This window comes from Equus przewalskii, chromosome 21, assembly GCF_037783145.1.
Source record: "Equus przewalskii isolate Varuska chromosome 21, EquPr2, whole genome shotgun sequence".
Taxonomy (NCBI): Eukaryota; Metazoa; Chordata; class Mammalia; order Perissodactyla; family Equidae; genus Equus; species Equus przewalskii.
In genome coordinates, this window is record NC_091851.1 from 37,633,461 (window position 1) to 37,653,806 (window position 20,346).

Consider the following 20,346-nt stretch of genomic DNA (forward strand, 5'->3'; position numbering starts at 1 on the left):
GAGTGCCGGCCCCTCTGGCACAGGGCTTGCTGGGAGCTGGTCCTCGATGCGCTTTGAAGTCCCTGCCCACCACCCGCCTCTGGGGAGACAGACAACTGATGGCATTTCTGGGTTTCAAAGAGAGTTGCCAGAATTCTGAGTGTTCCCTCTTTTCCAGAAAGAGGGGTGCATCTCCTCCCCCACGAGCTTGCAGATTGCTGGGCATGGAAACATGGGTCTGACCTTTCCCCTGTCTGCTTTTCTGCCTCATCACCCACCAGAAAATCCCTACATTTCAGGGAAAGACTTTCCAACCTCTGGCCCAATGGTAGCTGGTTCCCAAAGATGGCCCCCAGTGAACCCCCTCCCTGGTCTTCACGTCCTGGCACAGTCCCCTTCCGCCCTGACTCTGAGCTGCACCTTGCGACTCACATTTATCAGCAGAAGGTGGCAGGAGTGATGCCAATTCCAGGCCCAAGCCTCTAGAGGGTGGGCAGTGTCCGCTTCTGCACTTTTGGGAGCCCTGAGCCACATGCAGACAGCCCTGCCACCCTGCAGGAGATAAGATGTGGAGGTGCCACGTGGAGGCTCTAAAGCCCTGAAGTTACATGGAGAGAGAGCGGCTCAGCCGTCCCCATGTCCCAGCCAAGCACAGCCTGTCAGTCATCCCTGCCAAGGCACCATCTTCAATGTTGCAGCCCTACCTGACATCTGACTGCACCACACGAGAGCCCCAAGGAAGACGAGCAGAAGAACCATCCAGCTGAGCCCCTGCCCACCCACAAAGCTGTGAGAAATAATACAATTGCATTTCAAACCACCACATTTGGGGGTTGTTTGTTACACAGCAACAGGTAGCTGACACAGGGCCTTTGTTCATGCTGCTTGCGCTGCTTGGACCGCTTCTCCAACTCCAGCCATCATTTTTCCTGCATGATGGACTCCTTCCCGCCATTCAATGCCCAGGTCCAGTGTCCCTTTCTCTGCCTCCTCATGGTCTGGGCTAGTTTCTCCTTCCTCCAGGAAACTCTATGATGAAGCTCACTCGGTATGCATTCTTCCATCTCTTCCATTGGTTGTGAATGAAAGTATTAACTCATTTAATGCTCACAAAAACCCTATGAGGGAGATGTTATTATTATCCATTAACCCTACTTTACAAATGAAGAAGCTGGGCCACAGAGGGATGCCCCAGATCACCCTGGTATCAAGTAGCTCAGCAGAGATTGAGACTGAGGCAGAGCCTTAGCCACTGTGGTATATGGCTTCTAAGTAGAGTCCAAACAGTAATGACATTTATTATCTCATTTAACACAAAATCTCAAAGTAGGCGATGCCAGGGTGTGTCACAGAAGCAGCTCAGAGGTCTCAGTGTTCTTGGTGGGTTTCTCTGAGATTCTCTTGTCCTCATGATCACAATATGGCTGCCATGGCCATGTTCTCACATGACAGCTCCAAGAGACGGAGGAAGGAGGAACTTCTCTCATATTTCTGAAGCTCCCCACAGATTTCCCTGACCATCTCATTGTCCTGTACTGGGTCATATGACAACCACTAGCCCAACTGCTGGCTAGAGAGGACTGACACCTACATTGGGCTAGCCCTCAGGTCTTGATTTGGAGATTGGGCCCATTTTCTCTGAGCATACGGCTCCCTGATATCTGAAGGAAACCAGGGTTCTTCCAGCAAGGAGGCTGGGGTTTGGCTCTTGGCCAGCAACCAGCATTTCTCCCACAGTGGTCAGCCCTCAGAACACCTGAAATAGTGTCACCCAGAGACCCTGATCCTTGCAAGGATCCAGATGCCCCAAGGGCCACTTTCATAGGTTTGCATAATGGGGGTCCGTCTGCCTGGTCTCTCCCAGGCCACTCAGGCCTCTCTGAGGTCCAAGGGGAGGTCCCAGGGCGAGAGGGTATCACGCTGCCGACTCTCCCCATCCATCCCCCTCTTTCCCGCAGACACGTGCCTTGGCTCATGTCTTAAATGGCCACGATTCCCCAACACCAGTGCACTAAAGGAGCTTGAGTTTTCACTGGTCCACTGTGGAACGAGAAAAATAAGGATGATGGGACAAGATTTTTCTAAAGCTAAATTGATTCTATTTAAAGGAAGGCTATTGCTGACTGTCCTGCTTAAACTCTCTAATGGCATCGAGGGGCACCTTTAGAATAAAGACCAGACTCCTGGCCGTGGCTGCCAGGTGTGCTCCAGGAGCGTCTCCTGCCAGCTTTCACCTGCCCAGCCTCCCTGGCATGTTCCTGTGTCTCCAACACACTGAGCCCTTTGCCCCTTTAGGGCCTCTGCATTTGCTGCTGCATCTTTCTGGAACATTCTTCCCTTGGATCCTCGCATGGTTTGCTCCTCTGGCTTCCTTCTGGTCTCTGTTCGAAGGTCACCTTGGAGAGCACTGCCTGGCTCACCCTACTTAAAATAGCACTTCCCTGTCCCCTTTCCCTCCTTTATTCTTCTCTATAGCACTTATCATCTGCCAGACTTTTTATTTTACCCATTTACCTAGTCTATTGCTGTCTCCCCCATGAGAATGTGGCTCCATGACGACAGGCATTTTTTTTTTTGGTCTGTTTTACTCACTGCTGGGTCCTCATTGCCTAGAACGATACCTGGGACATGCCAGGTGCTCAAAATATTTACTTTTAAAAATATACACATCAATTTTATTGAGATATAAATAACACACCATAAAATTCACTCATTTAAAGTGTACAAGTCAATGGTTTTTAGTAAATTCAGTGTGGTGCAACCATCACCACCATCATTTTTAGAACATTTCATCACCCCCAAAAGAAACCCCATCCCCATTGCTCCCCAGCCCCAGCCCAACCCCTGGCAACCACCAACCTACCTTCCATCTCTGTCGATTGGTCATCCTGGACATTTCACATAAATGGAGTCATGCAACTTGTGGCTTTGGTGACTGACTTCTTTCACTTAGCATAACGTTTTCAAGCTTCATCCATCTTGTAGCATCAGTACTCCATCCCTTTCATTGACAAATAGCATTCCATCGTATGAACATGCTGTACCACGTTTTGTTTATCCATTCGTCAGTTGATGGGCATTTGCATGGTTCCCACTTTTGTGCTATTCAATATCAATTTTTGAGTGAATGGTTGTATTAATTCTGATATGGAACCGACCTTTCTGCTTTAGGGGTATTAAAGCTCCTTTCATAGATTGATGGTGGAAGTAAACAACACATGTATTTCTTAATGTCCTTACCTGGAGTCTTTCTTTCGACTTCAAAGGTACAGAGGTATCAATGGCTGAAATGCTGAAGCTGCAGACCCCTGATATAAAGTCAGTGGCTCAAGGAGACCAAGCGTTGCCTCTCTGGCCCTGTATGTGGCTCAGATGATGACTGGTAAACAGGAGAGGATAACGCAACACTTCTCTAGCTGGGGTATGGTCCCCTCTGGGGGCACATATTTGTCTCCTGGAGAGAAAGACTACATTTCCCAGCTTCCTAGGCAGCAAGGAGCGTTATATAACTAAGTTCTGACAAATGGGATGGAAGCAGGAGATTTTTCTCTTCTTGGCTCCTCCTTGCTTTCTAATAGCTGGAATGTGAACCAAATGGCTGGAGCAAAAGCAGCCATACTGGACCCTGAGGTGGAAACCACCAGTTACAGATGCTGGAGGGACAGAAGGAAGGGGCTTGGTGATTGTGGAGATGCCATACCACCTCTGGTCTCCTGTACCTGCATGAGAAAGACAGGGCTGGTGTGTGTGTGTGATGCAACGTTTTAATGTGCAAAATGTTGCAGTGTTCCTCTGAGATGTCTGTCACTCACAGGCAAACCCAATCCCACCGAACGCACTTCCATGACCCCCTTGCAGATGAGGAAGCAGCTGTGGGGGACGTTTGCCTCTGCACGTTATTTTTACTCAAAGATTTCTTTTTTAACTTGTTATATTCTTTTCTTTTCTTTTTTTTAAAGACTGGCACCTGAGCTAACAACTATTGCCAATCTTCTTTTTTTTTTTCTTCTTCTTCTCCCCAAAGCCCCCCAGTACACAGTTGCATATTCTACTTGTGGACCCTTCTGGCTGTGCTATGTGGGACACGGTCTCAGCATGGCCTGACAAGCGGTGCTAGGTCCATGCCCAATATCTGAACTGCCGAAACCCTGGGCCGCTGAATCGGAGCACGCGAGCTCCACCACTTGGCCACAGGGCTGGCCCCCTTACTCAAAGATTTGAGAGAAAAAATAATTTTCCCTTTTTAAATTTTTCCCAAAGCTAATTTAACTTATTTCACCCCTTCTTTTCTATATTAAAACAAATGCATACATTGTGGGGAAGGATAGAGAATGTCCAGTGAATTCTGAAGAGACCTTTCTGCTTGTCTTCCTTCGGGCTGTGAGCCTCCACCCCAAGGTCCTCTAGGGGGCCCGGTCTCTCTTCTGCCATCAGGAGGGTCGATGGACAGAGTCCCCGGAGGGAGAGAGGCATGCACTTGAATCCTGCATCCGCTACTCCTTAACCACATGACCCTGGGCAAGCCACTTCCCCTCTCTGACCCTCAGTTCCTTCCTCTGTCAAAACGGACACAATAATAGATGCCTTGGTGGGTGGCTGGAGGTGGGACTTGATTCTGTCGATGAAAGGCCCGCCCCAGAGCTGGACACACAGCAGGTGCTCTGGGCTCCCTGCACGGGCTCTAACCTTGTCGCTCTAGACACAGCCGAGTCTCGGTCTGAATCACTCAGAGCCAGCTCCACAAACAGGGATACTTTAATGCACTTCGGCACGTTTCCACTCAACAATATCATATGAAAATAGAACTCTTTATTAAAACAGCGAGGCATGACAACCACGGCTCCTCACGAAACACTCTGTTCATAAAAAAAATCGCTAAAATCAGTGACTTTGGGTAAGACACTTCAGCTCTCAGAGCCTGTTTCTCCATCTGGAGAATGAGCAGGTGGGACATCACCAACCCACGGTGGGTGGGGCCCACTGGTGGCAGGAGGCGACCCCAGGTGGCACGGGGACCAGGTGTAACGCACGGTTGACCCTGCAGTGAGCAGCTCACTCCTTCTCGTCCCTTCAGCCCCGTGGTCGTCAAGGAGGAAGTCTCAGGGTGGGGCTGGCGTGGCTTTAGCGCTCTCGAACACTGGCTCGTCTCATTTTGTAACAGAGCAGAGACAGACCTCAGGCCTTGGCGACACCCGCGTGGAGGCGCCCTGCCCAGCGGATTTATTTTTCAGTCACTTTCTATTTTGGGCAGTGAGGGACACATGTTGTCCATTACCACAACGATCGAAAAAAGCTCCCTTTTTAAACAAACTTAAGTTTAAAAACAAGAGTCAGTTTAAAGGAAAACGTCTGGGAAACAACAATACAAAAAACAGTAAAAAAATAATAATAATGAAGATGGCAAGGAAACGCTTCTTTAGGGCACCCCAGGAGCATTTCTCACATATGTCCCGCAATTTTGTGATTCTAAAGCAAGGTCCGAAGAAATACAATGACATCCAGGTCCTTTCATAACTAACCTACCAAACAGCTAAGCCACTCATCTCTCTTTCTTTTCCCTATTGCTTATATTTTTTAAAAGAAGAAGAAAGAAGAAAAATAATAAAGATTAAAATAAGGAGGGTTTGCATCATTGTCTCCCAAGCTGTCCTTCAATATCTCCCGCACCAGCTGGAGCCGCCCGGTGGGAGAATCGTCTCTTCCCACGATTGTGGCTCCAGGGAGGTGCCACCTTTAAAGGAAATTGGCCCATTTTTGAACACAGGTGAGAATCTAGTCTCGGTGGCAAAGTGGCCCTGATCTGGAAGAAGGGAATCATAAGGGTTTTTCCCTAGCACGCCAGGGCAGCAGCCACGCACAAGAGATTTCCTGCAGCTATGTCTGCTGCCTTCTTCCTCCCCTTCCCAGCCAGGCCGAGGCAGCTGAGGGTTGCCATGGCAACCGGCTCCGTCCTCCCACAGGAGGCTGCCAGCCCTGATTTCCTGCAGAGTTAAGCAGCAGGCGGCAGCGGGGGTCACCCAGGCGTGAAGATGGGTTTCCCTGGGGATATCCTGCCTCCTGCCAATCCCAGTGTCTGTCCGGGAATCCTGGGGGTGCCTGGAGGCTGAGGGCCAGGGAAGCCCCCAGGCCCTGGCACTGCTCCCAGAAGAGACTAGCCCCTGAGACATTCAGAGATCTCAGGCTCTCTTTTCTCCCTCCCGCTAAAGCTACAGGGACTTAACTATGTGTGTGTCTGTGGTGTCTCATGAGATACAACCACCCATGGCTGCCTCTGGCTCTGTCAGCTCTCCAACGCCACACACAACTGCCCCTCCGCCATCCCCTTGAGCCCAAGGAATGCAGAGCTGCCCATCCAGCATTTGCTACTGGGACAATAAGTCTTTGTGGAATTCTGCCAGCTTACAAGCTGTGTGACTCTGGACAGGTCACTTCACCTCTCTGAGCCCGTTTCCTTATCCATAAAGAGGACATAACCATCCTGTCTTCACAGACATGCTGTGAGAAGCAGAAAAACTATGTCTACTGTGCCTGTCACACGCATTTAGCAGGTCCTCAATAAACAGGACCTAATATTAATGATAATACTACCATCATAATAAATGTTTCTGGGCAATTTTTCACTTTGAGCTGTTTTGTTGTGTTTCTGTCTTTGTTTTTGTTTTCTAAAGCTGATGAAAAAACTAGTTTTCATCATTGATTTGTCTGTTCAAAGGGTGGCACACCCAGGAGATGATGGACCCTCGGTCTGAAGACCGATTAGCAGGTTCCCACCACTTCCGACAATATCACCTCTCAGAGTCAGAACCGAGTTTTCAAGCTCGAACGCCTTCAGGGGACAGGAGGTAGTGTGAATGGAGAAGCAGACCAAGCAGGAACCCTGGGGAGCCAGAAGGCACAGGCCCTGGATGAGAGAGGCGGCTTCTTCTCCGCTCTGGCCAATGGCTGCCCTTGGAAATAGGGGCCCCGAGTGGCCAGATCTCCTACGTTTTCAAGAGAAACTGGACATTTTGAATCAACTCTCCCAAAGATGATAGGGTAACAACTAATGTGTTTTTTTTAAGTGTAGGCCAAACAAATGACATCTGCGGACTGGGTTGTGCCTCCAGCAGTAGCTTCTGAGCGAGAATGGAGGAGACCAACACTTATTTTTGGCTTGACCCGTCTAAGGAGGCCCGGCTGCTCCCCTTCCATCAGGGCTGTGTCCTTCTCATTCCCGCCCTGAGTCTCGGTGCCGGGAGAGCACTCACCTGGAGCCCGCGGCTCTGGAGCAGAGAACTCTCCTCCTCAGAGCCCAGTGTCTTTAGGGTGCTCACCATCTGCGCCCTGGAGGCACCAGCCTCAGGCGAACCTTCCTGCATTTTCTCACATATCAGCGTGAACGCAGGGACGAAGCGGCCAGTGCACAGGGCACCCAGGAAAGCAGGTACCTAAGGGACTCCTTTGGCTTTAGGTAGCTTAATAGTAATTTGGGGACAGAGCTTATTTCAAGGGACACTGCTGGATCGTGGTTGGCCTTTTTATGGCCAGCATCTGCTTCGCTTGGTTACAGCCTGGACCACACCATGGTCACGGACTTGTACAGTGGCCCCTCCGGGAGGTGGGGGCCCAGCAGTGAGGTCTCCTACTTCTGCTCTGTCTGCCGCGGCTTTTGTGGATATCATGAGAGGAGCAAGGGGAGCTGGGGGCAGAAAGAGTCTCATTTTGGCACCAAGCCTCTGCAGCAGAGGCTCCATAGAGATCTGGGGTCTTGCTTAGTTCGCCTTCTCTCTGCTTCCTTTCCCTCCCCTCCCCCGGACACAGCCTTCTGGGGAAAAAGCAGGAGAGTAGTAATGCAGGCCGTGTTCCTTCACAGCTCTGCAACCAGGCCGAATGCGGACACGGGAAGCCGGCGATGCGATGCGGGGCGGGCTGGGCGAGGCGAGTGAGCAGGGCCGCGGGCCTCACGGGCGGAGGCGGTAGCGGATGGGCACGTCGCGCTCAGGCTGCATCAGACCGAAGCCGTACCTGCTGAGGTCGAACTCGGGGATCTCGGCGTCGGGGCTCGTCAGCTCCAGGTCACAGCGCGTCAGCACAAGGAACACGAATCTGCAGAGAGATGGCGGTGAAAGTGGGAGGGAGAGCCGGGGCTTGTCCAGAGTCAGGCAGGAAAGTGACGGCTCCCTCCTGAGTCCAGCTCCAACTCCGACTTTGGGAAAAGGAGAGTGAGAGAGCAGAGTGGGAAGTCCACCAGCCCCTCCACATCGGCTGCCCCTCAGGGTGAGGCAGGCCCACTGGCCGGTTCTGGCTGACGGTCATGGGCAGAAGTGACGAGGGTCACTGCCACCCCAAAGCATTTCAGAGCCAGTGAAATGGCTCCAGCTTTCTCTCCTGCCTGACAGATGTGTGGGCCTCATGTGGAGGTGGCAGAGCCGGAAGGTGGAAAGAGCCTGGGCCAGGAGTCTCTTCACGGAGAGGAGGAGCCCCCAGAACCCACAGCCGACTTCGTGAGTGGGAATTGTTCCTTTGTCTTACAAGCCACTGAGACTGGGGGTCATTTGTTACAGCAGCATAGCCTCCCTGCTCCTAATTAACATGGACAGTGACCCTTCCTGACTCCCCGGACCATATGCATCCCCCACCCCGACCCCAGCCTCCTGGAACACTTACTGTCTGCCCTGGTCAGGGCTGCCGGACCACAGGCTGCCTATGCGAGATGAGAAGCAGGCACCACCCCCACCCCCAAGACATTTTACTGCCCTCTGTGGGGGAAAACTGTTATAATATGCAGACTTTGCCAGAACAAGCACTCTTCACTGCCATCTTCTGGAAAGCTGATCTAATAAGCGTGCAAACCACGTGCATGACGTGGTCAGTGTGCCTGTAAGTGCAGTGGCAGCCTCCCTGACGTTGACTGGTGCCTGCCCAGCTTCCTGGTCTTACGTGCCACCACCTGTGTCAATAAGGGTCAGGGCTGCATCTTCTGCTGTGTCCCACCAGCCTCCCCCGCCGTGAACCAGGTGCCCAACGCGGGACCGACCCAGGGCAGGGCGTCTTTGATCTCACCAAAGGAGTGAAGAAGAGGCAAGACAGGATGGATGGAAGCCCGCGCCCAGGACAGGAGAGCTGGGCGCACAGTGGGGCTCTGCCTCTTAAGGGCGTGGCACCCTCGTCAAGTTTCTTTCCCAGTCTGGGCCTCAGTTTCCCCATCTAGTCAAACAGGGTCAAAGAGGTGGGATGGATCCCTTCCAGCTCTGAAGCTGTAGGATACTGGAGGGTGGGTTTCTGTAGGTGGGGGTTGTGTGCCCACTCCTGGATTTGGATCCTGGCACGTCCGTTACCGGTGCACGACCATGGCAACGACCGACCTCTCTGGAGTCAGGGTTAGACCGACACTCGCCTAGCAGGGTTGCCGTGACGATCAAGTGAGATGAAAATAATCACAAATGAGCTAACTTATTGAGTGTGCCAGACACTGCGCTAAGCCTTTAGGGTCCACTATCTCTTTATCTGTCCCCAGACTTCACGAGGCAGGAAGTGCAGTTGGTTCTGCTGTAACCCCAGTTTTGGACATGTGAGTCTGTCCCAACGTGATTGAAACACCAGGGCACAAACGAAGCGTAAAGCAAATTTCACATTAGCTTGTATGTCGTTTCATCTGCAAGAACAGGAGGAGAATGCCAACACCTGCACCCAGCGCAGCCAAGCTGAGCGGGAATTCACGGGACGCATGCGCGGACACTAACTATCCACCGGCGACCTCAGCTCGTAGGGGAGGCCGGGGGGACCCGGGTTTCAGACAACTGTGCTTCCAGCTTCACAGGACCTCGCCGCTGCAGCCCATCCGCGGCCCACTGCCATGCGCTAACTTCAGGTCCTTCTCAAAGTGAAGCCCCACGTTGACTGCAGCACTTAGGGATTTCGTAACCATGTAGTGTGCGTACACCTGTTAAATATTCTTTCCACAAAGGGCTGGCCCCGTGGCCGAGTGGTTAAGTTCGCGCGCTCCGCTGCAGGCGGCCCAGTGTTTCGTTAGTTCGAATCCTGGGCGTGGACATGGCACTGCTCATCAAGCCACGCTGAGGCAGCGTCCCACATGCCACAACTAGAAGGACCCACAACGAAGAATACACAACTATGTATCGGGGGGCTTTGGGGAGAAAAAGGAAAAAATAAAATCTTTAAAAAAAAAAATATTCTTTCCATAAGTTCTTCTCCTTTTTTATGTCACTGATGAGGTTTTTGACTGTGAGGCCCCAGCCGCACTCTTCCCACCATCCCTGTGGTTTTTACCGTGTGATTTTGCAAGGCCGGTGATTTTCAGGGGCGCACAGGAGGCGTCAGAGCAGAACCGACTGCGTTCTCAGCTCCATTTACTGCTGAGAACTCGAGGCCAGAAGGTTAAGGTCATGCGCCCACTCACGTAGCACGATGGCTGACATTAACGATGGTGATATCGGTAATGACGAGAGTCACCAACATGGATGAAGTGCCTCCAACGAGCCAGGCTCTGGGTGAAGCACTTAGATCCGGTTCCTCTGTCCCGACCCCCCTGGGATGTAGAACGATCAGAACCCCCACTTTACAGTTGGAGAAACAGAAGCACAGAAGGCCATGCAGCTTATGATCACACAAGGGCCGGACAGGACACAGCAGATGCCATAATCCCTGGTCCAATCTGTTTGTCATCTGGGGCCAAGTCTCTGAGGGTCCAGGGAACAGGATTTATGCCCACGGGCGTTAAAATAACCAGGAGGGAACAACGACCCTTGGCCGGTCCCTGCCGAGGGGTTCTGAGCCTGCGGGCAGCCACAGACAGCCACGGCCAGCTGCTCGCGCGTCCAGTGTTCGGTATCTGAGTGTCTGGTTGTCGGGACACCAGGCTTGCAGCGAAAACTTGTTGCTGGATCTGATTATTTCAAAAGCGATCAGAAATCTGGCTTTTCAAGGGAGCTCTTCTGAGTCTTAAAAGTTAGCACACATTTTTAAAAACACAAATAAATAGATGTGTGGGCAGGAGACAGCTCACCGGCTATTCGTCTGGAGCCTCTGTCCTAAACCATTCTCCTGGAGAGGAGGACGGGAGCCAGCCAGCTGGAGCAGAAGCGCCCCCCACCCCGCCCCACACTCACTGTTTGATGCTGCTGGTGGCGTAGGCCCTGCCCAGGCACTGGTTGTGCCCCGCCCCCCACGGCACGCTGTAATTCTTCAGTCGCTTCCCGTCCTTGTAAAAGTCCTTCTTCTCGGTTCCATCAGGGTTCAGGAATCGGTTGTACTGAAATACCTGAAACAGGAAGAAGGCCCTTTTCTGACTCCGTCTCCACAAACGCGTGCACCAAGGAAGACGCACGAGGATGTCCGTCACAGTCTCGTTTATCAGAGGGAAGAACTGGAAACACTGTAAAGGCCAACTGAGAGGGGACGGGTTACAAGATTGTGTCAGCTAATTAAAAGGCTGAGCTTGGTCTCTGTGTGCTGACATGGAAAGAATTTTTAGCACTGGTTGTTGAGTGGAAAAAGCAAGTTTTGGAATAGCATGTATTGTATGATCCTATACACACACGTATGTGTGTGAGCATGTTGTGTGTGTCTGTAAAGGTGTAAAAATAATTTAAAGGATGTACTCCAAACCATTGTTAGGGAACTGGAAAGGAAGGGAAATGAAGAAAACTTTTTGGTTTTAAATATGTCCATATATTTCTATTTTACAAGTATATATTACTTTTGAAATTTAGAATAAAAGAAATTAAAATTACTTTCAAAAAAGAGAATGTCAATTTCCTTTGGTTCCATCATAGAGCGGTCATGTAAGGATTGTAGCTGAGCACAGGGCTGGGCAAGGAGTAGGTGCTGAATGAAAGATGGGCGGAAAGGTAGGTGAATGGACCAGTGAATAGAACAGTGAATAAATTAATAGGTGGAAGGGTGATCTGATGGATTGATGGATAGACTGATGGATAGATAGGTGGGTGGATGGGTGGATGGATAGGTGGATGGGTGGATGGATGGGTGGATGGACAAGTGGACGGGTGGGTGCATGGGTGGGTGGCTGGATGGACAGGTGGATGGATGGATGGGTGGATGAGTGGATGTGTGGATAGGTGGACGGATGGGTGGATGGATGAGTGGATGGGTACATGGGTGGGTGGATGTATGGATTAATGGATGTGTGGATGGATGAATAGATAAATACGTAGATGGATGGATGGGTGGGTGGGTGGGTGGATGGATGGATGGATGGATGGATGAGCGTATGGCACAGGGCCTGGCACACAGTAAGCAGCCAAATCTGTTAGCAATTGTGAAAGTCTGTCCCAACTTGAAGCCCAGGGAAAGGAAAAAGTGTTGAGAAACTGACATTATAACATTCCAAAAAAAGGAAACTCACTCAGGTATCACTTAACAAAGCACTCAGTGTGTGCCAGGCAGTGCAAAAGCCTTTCTTCCATGATCTCATTTAATGCTCCTGACAACCCTGTGAGGCAGGTGCTATTATGAGGTCCATTTCACAGGCGAAGAAACAGTGACACAGAGAGGTGAAGAAATCTGGGCAAGGTCACACAGCAAACAAAGGGCAGAATTGGGCTGCCACTCAGATCTCACTGATCCCAAAACCACTGATCTTCTCCCACGGTCCTTGGTATGCCATTTACCTCTGGGTCTGTGTAGACTTCCGGGTCCTTCTGCGGACTCAGGAAAGGAAAGAGGAGGAGGCGGTCACCACGTCGCAGGGTGAATTCCCGCCCGTCCGCCATGGGCAGGGCCAGGTCCACCATGACCTCGCGAGTGATGAAGGGTGCAGCTGTGAGCCTGAGGGTCTCGCTCAGCACGCTGTCTGCAAGGGACAGCAACAGTGAAGGGTCAGCAGCTGTCCTCTCACTCACTCGAATGCCACCCCAGCCGTCAGTTTGCAGAGAAAGGTGGGGAAGCTCAGACACGGTGCACGACTTGCCCACTGTCACACAGTGAAGTCAAAAAAGGCCAAGTGATAAGATGTGATTGCTACAGTCCTTCAGAGACCTCGGACATGAGGCTTTGCGTCTGACCCCCAAGAAGAGCTGTCAGGGAAGGTGGGAGCTAGGGAGATACCAGAGAAGGCTAGGGAGAGAGCAGGGCCATCAATACTGGTTGTTTCTGCCTGCCCAGCCTACATTCCCCTTCTGGAAACAGCTCCCTGATTTTTCTCTGGGGACCAGTACTCTCCCACTTTCAGGGGTTGGGCTGTTGATTCCACTCCCAACTCCTGGGATTGGCCAATCAGACATCCCAACTCTCTGAATCCCATGATTGGTTCAAGATGGACATATGACCCAAAAGAGCCAATGAGACACATTCCTGGGACTTCGGGTAGGAATGTTGCAGAGAAGCACACCCTCACAGGGCCAAGAACACATCAGCCTGGGGCCATCTTGTCAGCCTGAGACTGGAGCCAACCCAGCAAAAAATGGGGCTGAGAGATGGAGAGAGACTGAGTCCTAATGACATTGCTAAAGCACCTGGATCCATCCATGCCTGAAGCCAGATACCTTTGGAATTTTCAGTTACATGCTCCAAATAAAGTCCCTTTTCTGCTTCAGCCAGTTTAAGTTTTCTGGCACTTGTAACCAGAAATCTCCTACTGAGACCATGAGCCTCAGGCAGCTGAGACCAGGGCATGGAGATGCCACATCTAAGATAGGAGGCCCAGAGGGACCCTAGGTCAGAGGACACTGATGGACCCCGGGTGATGGGAGCCCATGCTGGGGAGGGCTTAGGGGGCCCATGATGACCCAGTCTTTGGGGCTATCCTGGAGGGTCTGGCCATCTCACCAAGCACAGGCATGCTGTCTAAAACCTTCTGTGGGAGGGTGGTCATCTGCGAGACAGGCTGCTCTGCTTGCAAGAGGATCTGTTCAAGCTCTCCACGGACGGCAGCCAGGGCCTCAGGATTCTTGAGAAGGAAGAGCAGGAGCCAGAAGGCAGCAGGACCCATGTTCCCCTGCAACGAGAAGGAGTCCCCGTGGTACCATCAGGAGAGCACACCTGGGGGGAGGGCGGGCCGGTCTGTGCCACAGACACAGTCCTGGCCAAGGCACAGGGGTCAGTAGGTTCTCACCCCTGCCAGGCATCGAGGCATGACTCACGTCCATCTTCAGCCTCAGGACATGGCCAAAATATGCTGCATGGCTTTGGTGCAGCCCAGTGCCTACTTCAAGGTCATTCTTGGCATCCCTGACCTTGAGCAAAATCACTGATCTGAGATCACATAGGTGATCTTCATAGCCAATCAGCAAAAAAGTGTCAGTAATAGGAATGAAGCGTGTCAATTCAGATTACAGTTAACATCTGAGGATGACTGCCCTCCCCCAAATCCTGCTCCCACGCCCCTCGCCGCGTGACTGCGCTTCTTCCTCCCATTAAAGAGGCAGAGGGTATTTCTCTGGCCCCTGAATTTGGGCTCAGCCATGTGACTTGCTTTGGCCAACAGCACGAGGCAGAACTGACAGAACAGAACGGCGGTTCCAAGTCTAGGCCTTGAGAGACCGTGTGTATTTCTGCTCACCGGCTCGCCTGCTGGTCCCCAGAGGAGGAACAGAGACACAGAGCAGAGCTGGCTGTCCAGCTGAGCCCAGCGAGACCAGGGGACTCCCAGTGGACCCACAGACACGTGAGTTAGGTAAACGCTCATCAGTGGACGGCACTGGGTTTTTGTGGTTGTTTGTTACACAACAATAGCGAACTGATACAGTATCTGAATATTTGCTTTCAAATCTTTGAGGATTGTCTACGTATAAAGAAAGCAGCAACAGTCGATGATGACCGTGAAAGCTGTGGATTTCTTGAAGAAAAATTATTTAAAACTTCCCAATAGTTAAATAATTAGGAAAATTGATGGAATGTCTTGCTCCAAGACGTCAGCCTTAGCTGAACAATTAACAGTCAGGGATCCAGCATGTGGCTACAATGCGCACAGGGCAGCCTTAAACGAGACGTGGGCAAATACCACCTCACCTCAGTTTGGAGAAGATTCGTGTCTACCATAAATGACCATCCTACCCAATCATAATACTGAAATAGTAAATAGTCATAAATACCATGTTTCCCTAGTAATTCTATTCCAGACATAATTGCACAGAGAAAAACACATTTGCCCAACGATACTTACAGCAGTGCTGATCTAACAGTGACAGATGGGAAGCATCCTCAATGTCTATCAATAGGAGATCAATGAGATCAATGACGATCCAGCCATCAGGAGACGGTACAGGAAGTCATTACAAAGCAGCTGGCTCTGTGCGCACTGACGTGAGACTATAGCCAAGACACAAGGGAGCACGCAGACGGCAAGATGCAGAATGGGGGCTCAGCGTGCTTCCACGGTGCGGATGTTCAAGGAGGGACAGAGATGAAGAAGCAGAGACGACCTCTAGGAGACACAAGAAACCGGCGACCGAGGCTGCCTCTGAGACAGAAGCTGCGAGGATGGGAGGACAGGGCGGGGAGACTGGCTTTTCACTGCATATGTCCTTTTAAAGTGTTTGAATTTTCTAAATCAATGCACTACTTTTAAGTGGAATGAAAGTGAATGATTTTTAGAGGGTTCTGCAATGACACAGAGAAATGCTGATGATACAATATTAAGTAAAATTAAAGTTGGATTTAAAAAAAACTGCATGATCTTAACCACAGAAGAAAAACATATGGAAAAAGGCAGTAAAGAAATGCCCCAAAGCCTCAAGGATGGTGAAACGGGTTTTCCCTCTTTCTTTTTCTTTTGCTACCGTGATGAAGTCAGAGCTAAGGAGGTGCCACGGTCGCCGGCTCAGTCTTCCTGTGGAGCAGGCACCACTGCCACGCCCGTCACTGAAAAGGGGCACTCAGCACTCCCTGGTCCCTCCCCACCGCCCAGCACACAGCGGGAGCTCAGTGGTGTGTGTCAGGTGGGCCAGGGCCTCCAAGGCAGCCTGGGAGGTGGGCTGGGACCAGGCAGAGCTGGGCTCAAATCCCAGCTCCCCGCACCCTGTGACTCTGGACAATCACCCCCAACTCTGGGTCTCAGAACCTCCCTCTTGGTAAAATGAGGATAACAATATGCCCACTCCAGGGGCCGCCACACGGTCGCTGAGACTGAATGCAGGTGACCCCCACGGTGGGCACAGAGTGGGTGCTCAGAAGTGGTTTCCTCCTCCCACCGGCCCCTCCCCAGGGTTTGAGAACAAGTGGGGGCCTCGGATGCTCTCTGAGATTTCCTCCGTCACCCCAGGTCCGGCCGAGACCAGCAAGGTCACTTGTTGTCTATCACTTAAATAGCCAGGGGAATGTAGGCGATAGATAACACAGCTTTGGGTTAACTCAGCGCCAAGGCCATTGTATCTTGCCGGGAGAGTCAGGTGGGGGCCCCCGCTCACTAATTACAAAGCAGGAGTGGAACACGAGGCTGCTTGCTTAGCCCCTCTTTCAGAAAAAAGCTGTGGCAAGTTAGGGAGGTGACAAAGACCACCTTCCACTCACAGATGTGTGAGTGTGTGTGCGTGTGCGTGTGCACGTGCACGTGTGCTCACACAACCATAAGAGATTCTGAATTCGCTATCCTGGAAGTCGAGCTTTCTCCCATGGGGTCTTGCCTCAGTTTACCCAGGAGGACATTTCCGATCTAACCTCATTTTCTCCCACTGCAGTGAAGCCAGTCGCCTGGTCCACCACCCGAGTGCAGCGCCCATCCTGTGCATGGCGCAGCTGACCTCCAGGGGCGCTCTGTGCCAGGCGCTGCGCTGGGCGACTCCCGCGCGCCCTCATGTGGCCTCCTCGCGGCACTGTCAGTCGGGGGAGCCGGGGACACCTGCCGCCCTGCCGGCCCACATCCGCTCCTTCGCCCTGTCTGCCTTCGGAGAGTCACCTTCCTTCACTCCAAGTCCGCGTAGATCATCGGGGCTGACCCGCCCCCGCCAGACCGCAGGGGTGGCCACGTGCCCCAGGCCGGCCACTCCGCCAGCGATGGACTCAGGGGACGCGGGGCCCTGGGCTGGGCCAATGAGTGTCAGACTCAGCGTTTGTCCTAGAATTCATGGGAAACAGAAGCCCTCCTCCAAGGGGACTGCCAGATGGCCAGGGGCAGCTGGTGGCAGTCACTGCCGCCACGTGGGGGAGCCCATCCGAGGCTGGGGCCACCAGAGAAGAGAGCGGAGCGAGGGACAGGAGATCACGGATTATATTTCTTTTCATTTTCTTGTGATTAAAAAATACATTTTTAAGGGGATTAAAAAAATCCCTGTGTGCCTTGTGATATCCGGGATTGGATCCTGGAAGAGAAAAAGGACACTAGTGGAAAAACTGGGAAAATCTGAATGGAGTAGGCCTGTGAGTTAAGGGCAACGCGCCAAGGCTAATTTCTTGGTTTTGAAAAATGCATCGCCGTTCAGTAAGATGTTCACGGCAGAGGAAGCGGTGAAGGGTCCAGGGGGCTCTCTGTGCCATGTGTGCAACTGTTCAAGAATCCCGGATTGCCTCCGAATAAAACTGCTGAGGGAAAAACCCCAGGCCTGTGCACAGTGATTATTCTTATCACCCCCTCTTCAGGATGGTGACACAAAGCCCAGAGAAGCCAAGTGAGCTGTCCAAGGTCACACAGCTAGTTAGCGGCAGAGCTGGGATTCCACCCGAGTCTGCCCGACCGGAAACTCCGCTCTTGCTTTTCGCCGCCAGGGCGCAGGGCCTCAGGGGGTCTCAGCGTCTGTGGTCACTGGCTCAGCTGAACTGTCTCTGCCCTGGTGGCTCCCACAGCTCCCCCAGTCCCCTCTCTCCCCACCCCTGCAGGACCACCCAGGAGTTCCTGGGGCCCTGGGGCCATGGCTGTTGAGGATACGACCAGGGCTGAAGGCCGAGCCAGCGGTGGGGAATGAAGAGAAGAATGAAAGTTGACTGATGGGGCCAAGGGAGTCCCCGTCTGGCCAGGGTCACCAGGGCCATGCACTGCCCAAGAGCTCAGAGCTGGGAGGGAAGCCCGGGCTGGGATGGGCGTGCCAGGGCAGGCCTCGGTGAACTCTTCTCCCTCTGCCCGCCCCAAGCCCCGTCCCCTGAGAGCCGGCCTCACCCGCTGCCTGGACCTTAGAGCTCAGCCCACTGGGTCCTTCTCGAGGCCCCCGGATGCTGGAGCCTCCATCAGCCTCGACCCCAGGCTCTGGGGTTCTGGATTCATGGAGCCTTTGCGAGGCTCCTGCGAGATGTTTGTAAAGCACTCAACAGGATGACTGGCACATGGTAGGCACCTGATATCTTTTGAAATTATTTTTCCTGACTCGACTCTGATCAGATAAAAACAATCACAGCCACCATTTCTCAACCTCTTGGAACACTTTCCGCACCGGCTTCTGGGCTGCTCGCTTGGTCCATCCCCTCATCCCCACCTCAGGGCCTTTGCACCTGCTGCCCCCTGCCTGGATGCCCTCATCCTGTATATCCACATGGCTCATTCCCTCACTTCCTTCAAGTTTCTGCTCGGATGTCACCTTCTTGGTGAGGCCTTCCTTGACTCGCCTCCGTACAGCAGCACTCTGCTAGTCCCTTCCCCTGCTTTCTCCACTCTCCATAGAACTTATTACCTCTAATATATTGTATATACTTACTTGTTGATTGTCTGTCTTCTCCCAGCAGAATGTCAGCTCCCTAAGGGCAGCATCTTTGCTCTGCTCACTGCTCTATCCCCTGCTTCTAGAACGGTGCCCGGCTCACGGTGGGCCCTCACTAATATTTGTCACTGTTCACTGAGCTCCAGTTAGTTATCTGCCAAGCACGGTTACAGGACTTCATGTGTCCCCTCCTTTCATCATCATCACAACACCTTGAGGAAGCGGCTGCCACCTCCATTTTCCAGATGAGTAAACTGAGGCACTGAGAAGGTAAGTGGCTGACTTGTCAGGAAGCGGCGAAGTCAAGACTCAGATCCAGGCAGGCGGGTCACAGAGCCTATGCCTGAAGTTCTGGATGCTACCACAACTCAGCCCCAGAGGACGTCCTGTCCCCACCTCCCCAGTTCTCCCCCCCGCCAAGGGCCGTGCCCTGGGCTTTCTCCACTCAAGCCCCCCCGCCAGCGTCCAGTTCTGCTGACAGAGGTCACTTCTGCAAGGGATTCTGGGCACAGTTTGGAGCTCCAACTCTCTGCCCATAAATATGTTATTAGGCATTAACGGGTCCCCAACTGCTGATTAAACCCAGCCCCACCCGCCGCCAGTCTTTGCCTGCAAGGACCGTTAATGGCTTAAGAGAAAACTAAAAATAAGTCGCAAGTCGATGGGAGAGGAATTACCCAGAAATGTCAGCTTGTGCAACTGTCACTGCAGAGAGGACGCCAAGACAAGGCGTGGGGCTCCGAGGTCAGGCGGAGGCAGCAGCCAGGCCCCGCCTTCTCTCACCCCAGTAGCCGGCCCATCACCAAATCCACTGGTGCTGTCTTCCCTGTTTCCAGAATCCGTCCACTTCCTCATCATCTCCATGGCTACCACCTGGTCCTGCCACCACTGTCTCCTCATTGGTGTCCCTGCTCTGCCCTTACTCCTCACATCCTGTCCCTCCTCTGCTCAGAATTCCCAGGGCTCCTACCTCACCCAGAGAAAATCCACAAGGCTCTCCATGATCAGTTCTCTCAGTCCCACTTCCCCTCCTCACTCTGCTTCAGCCACACTCAACTCTTTGCTATTGCCCAAACACCCAGCATGATCCAACCCCAGGACCTTTGCACTTGCTGTTTCCCCTGCCTAAAATATTCTATCCTCACATCTTCCCCAAGTCTCCAAATCCAGCTCTTATCATCCAGGCTCAGCTCAAACATCTCCCCTTCAGAGACCTCCCTCACCACCCGGCTAGAGCAGACCCCCAGGGTCTCTCTATCGACGACCCAGTTTTCTAGCCTGCATATCAGCTCCTAAAGTCACCCTGAATGGGTCTCCTTGCCTGTGCCCCACCCCCACCGCAGCTGAAACATAAGCAACACAAAGCAGGAACTTTTACATGATTCTTCAAATTAACTGGTCTGCACTTTGATAATGTCAAGGTCATGAAGAGCAATGAGAGGCACAGAAATTGTTCCATATTAAAGAAATCTAAAACGGCAGAAGGACTAAATGTACCGTGTAGTCTGGACTGGATGCTCGACCGAGATGAGCCACAAAGGACATTACTGGAACAACCGGCAAAATTGGAAAACGGACGGTGTATTAGATAATGAGCCTGTATCTGGGTCAATCGTCCGGAATTTGATCATTGCCCTGCCGTTGTGTGAGAGGATGTTCTTGCTCCTGGGAGAGGCACGCTGAAGTAATCAGGGGTAAACAGTCAGGACGTCTGCAACTTATTTGCGAATGAATCAATACAATAAGCTCGGTGGGAGAGAGAGGAGGCAAATGGGTGGAGTGGAGC

General features: G+C 52.2%; 1 protein-coding gene across 3 annotated transcripts in view; it reads right to left on the reverse strand.

Annotated features, from left to right (window-relative positions):
* Positions 1-4,768: 4,768 nt before the first annotated feature.
* The window catches only part of PTGIS (prostaglandin I2 synthase), a 43,576-nt gene continuing 27,998 nt past the window's right edge, over positions 4,769-20,346 (reverse strand). For all 3 annotated transcript variants that reach the window (XM_070589416.1, XM_070589417.1, XM_070589418.1), the window contains 4 exons: positions 13,765-13,933; positions 12,609-12,790; positions 11,088-11,239; positions 4,769-8,064 (listed from right to left, as the gene is read on the reverse strand). In XM_070589416.1, the coding sequence (XP_070445517.1) occupies positions 7,920-8,064; positions 11,088-11,239; positions 12,609-12,790; positions 13,765-13,933 (648 nt within the window). In that variant the 3' untranslated portion in view covers positions 4,769-7,919. The remainder of the gene's footprint in view (positions 8,065-11,087; positions 11,240-12,608; positions 12,791-13,764; positions 13,934-20,346) is intronic.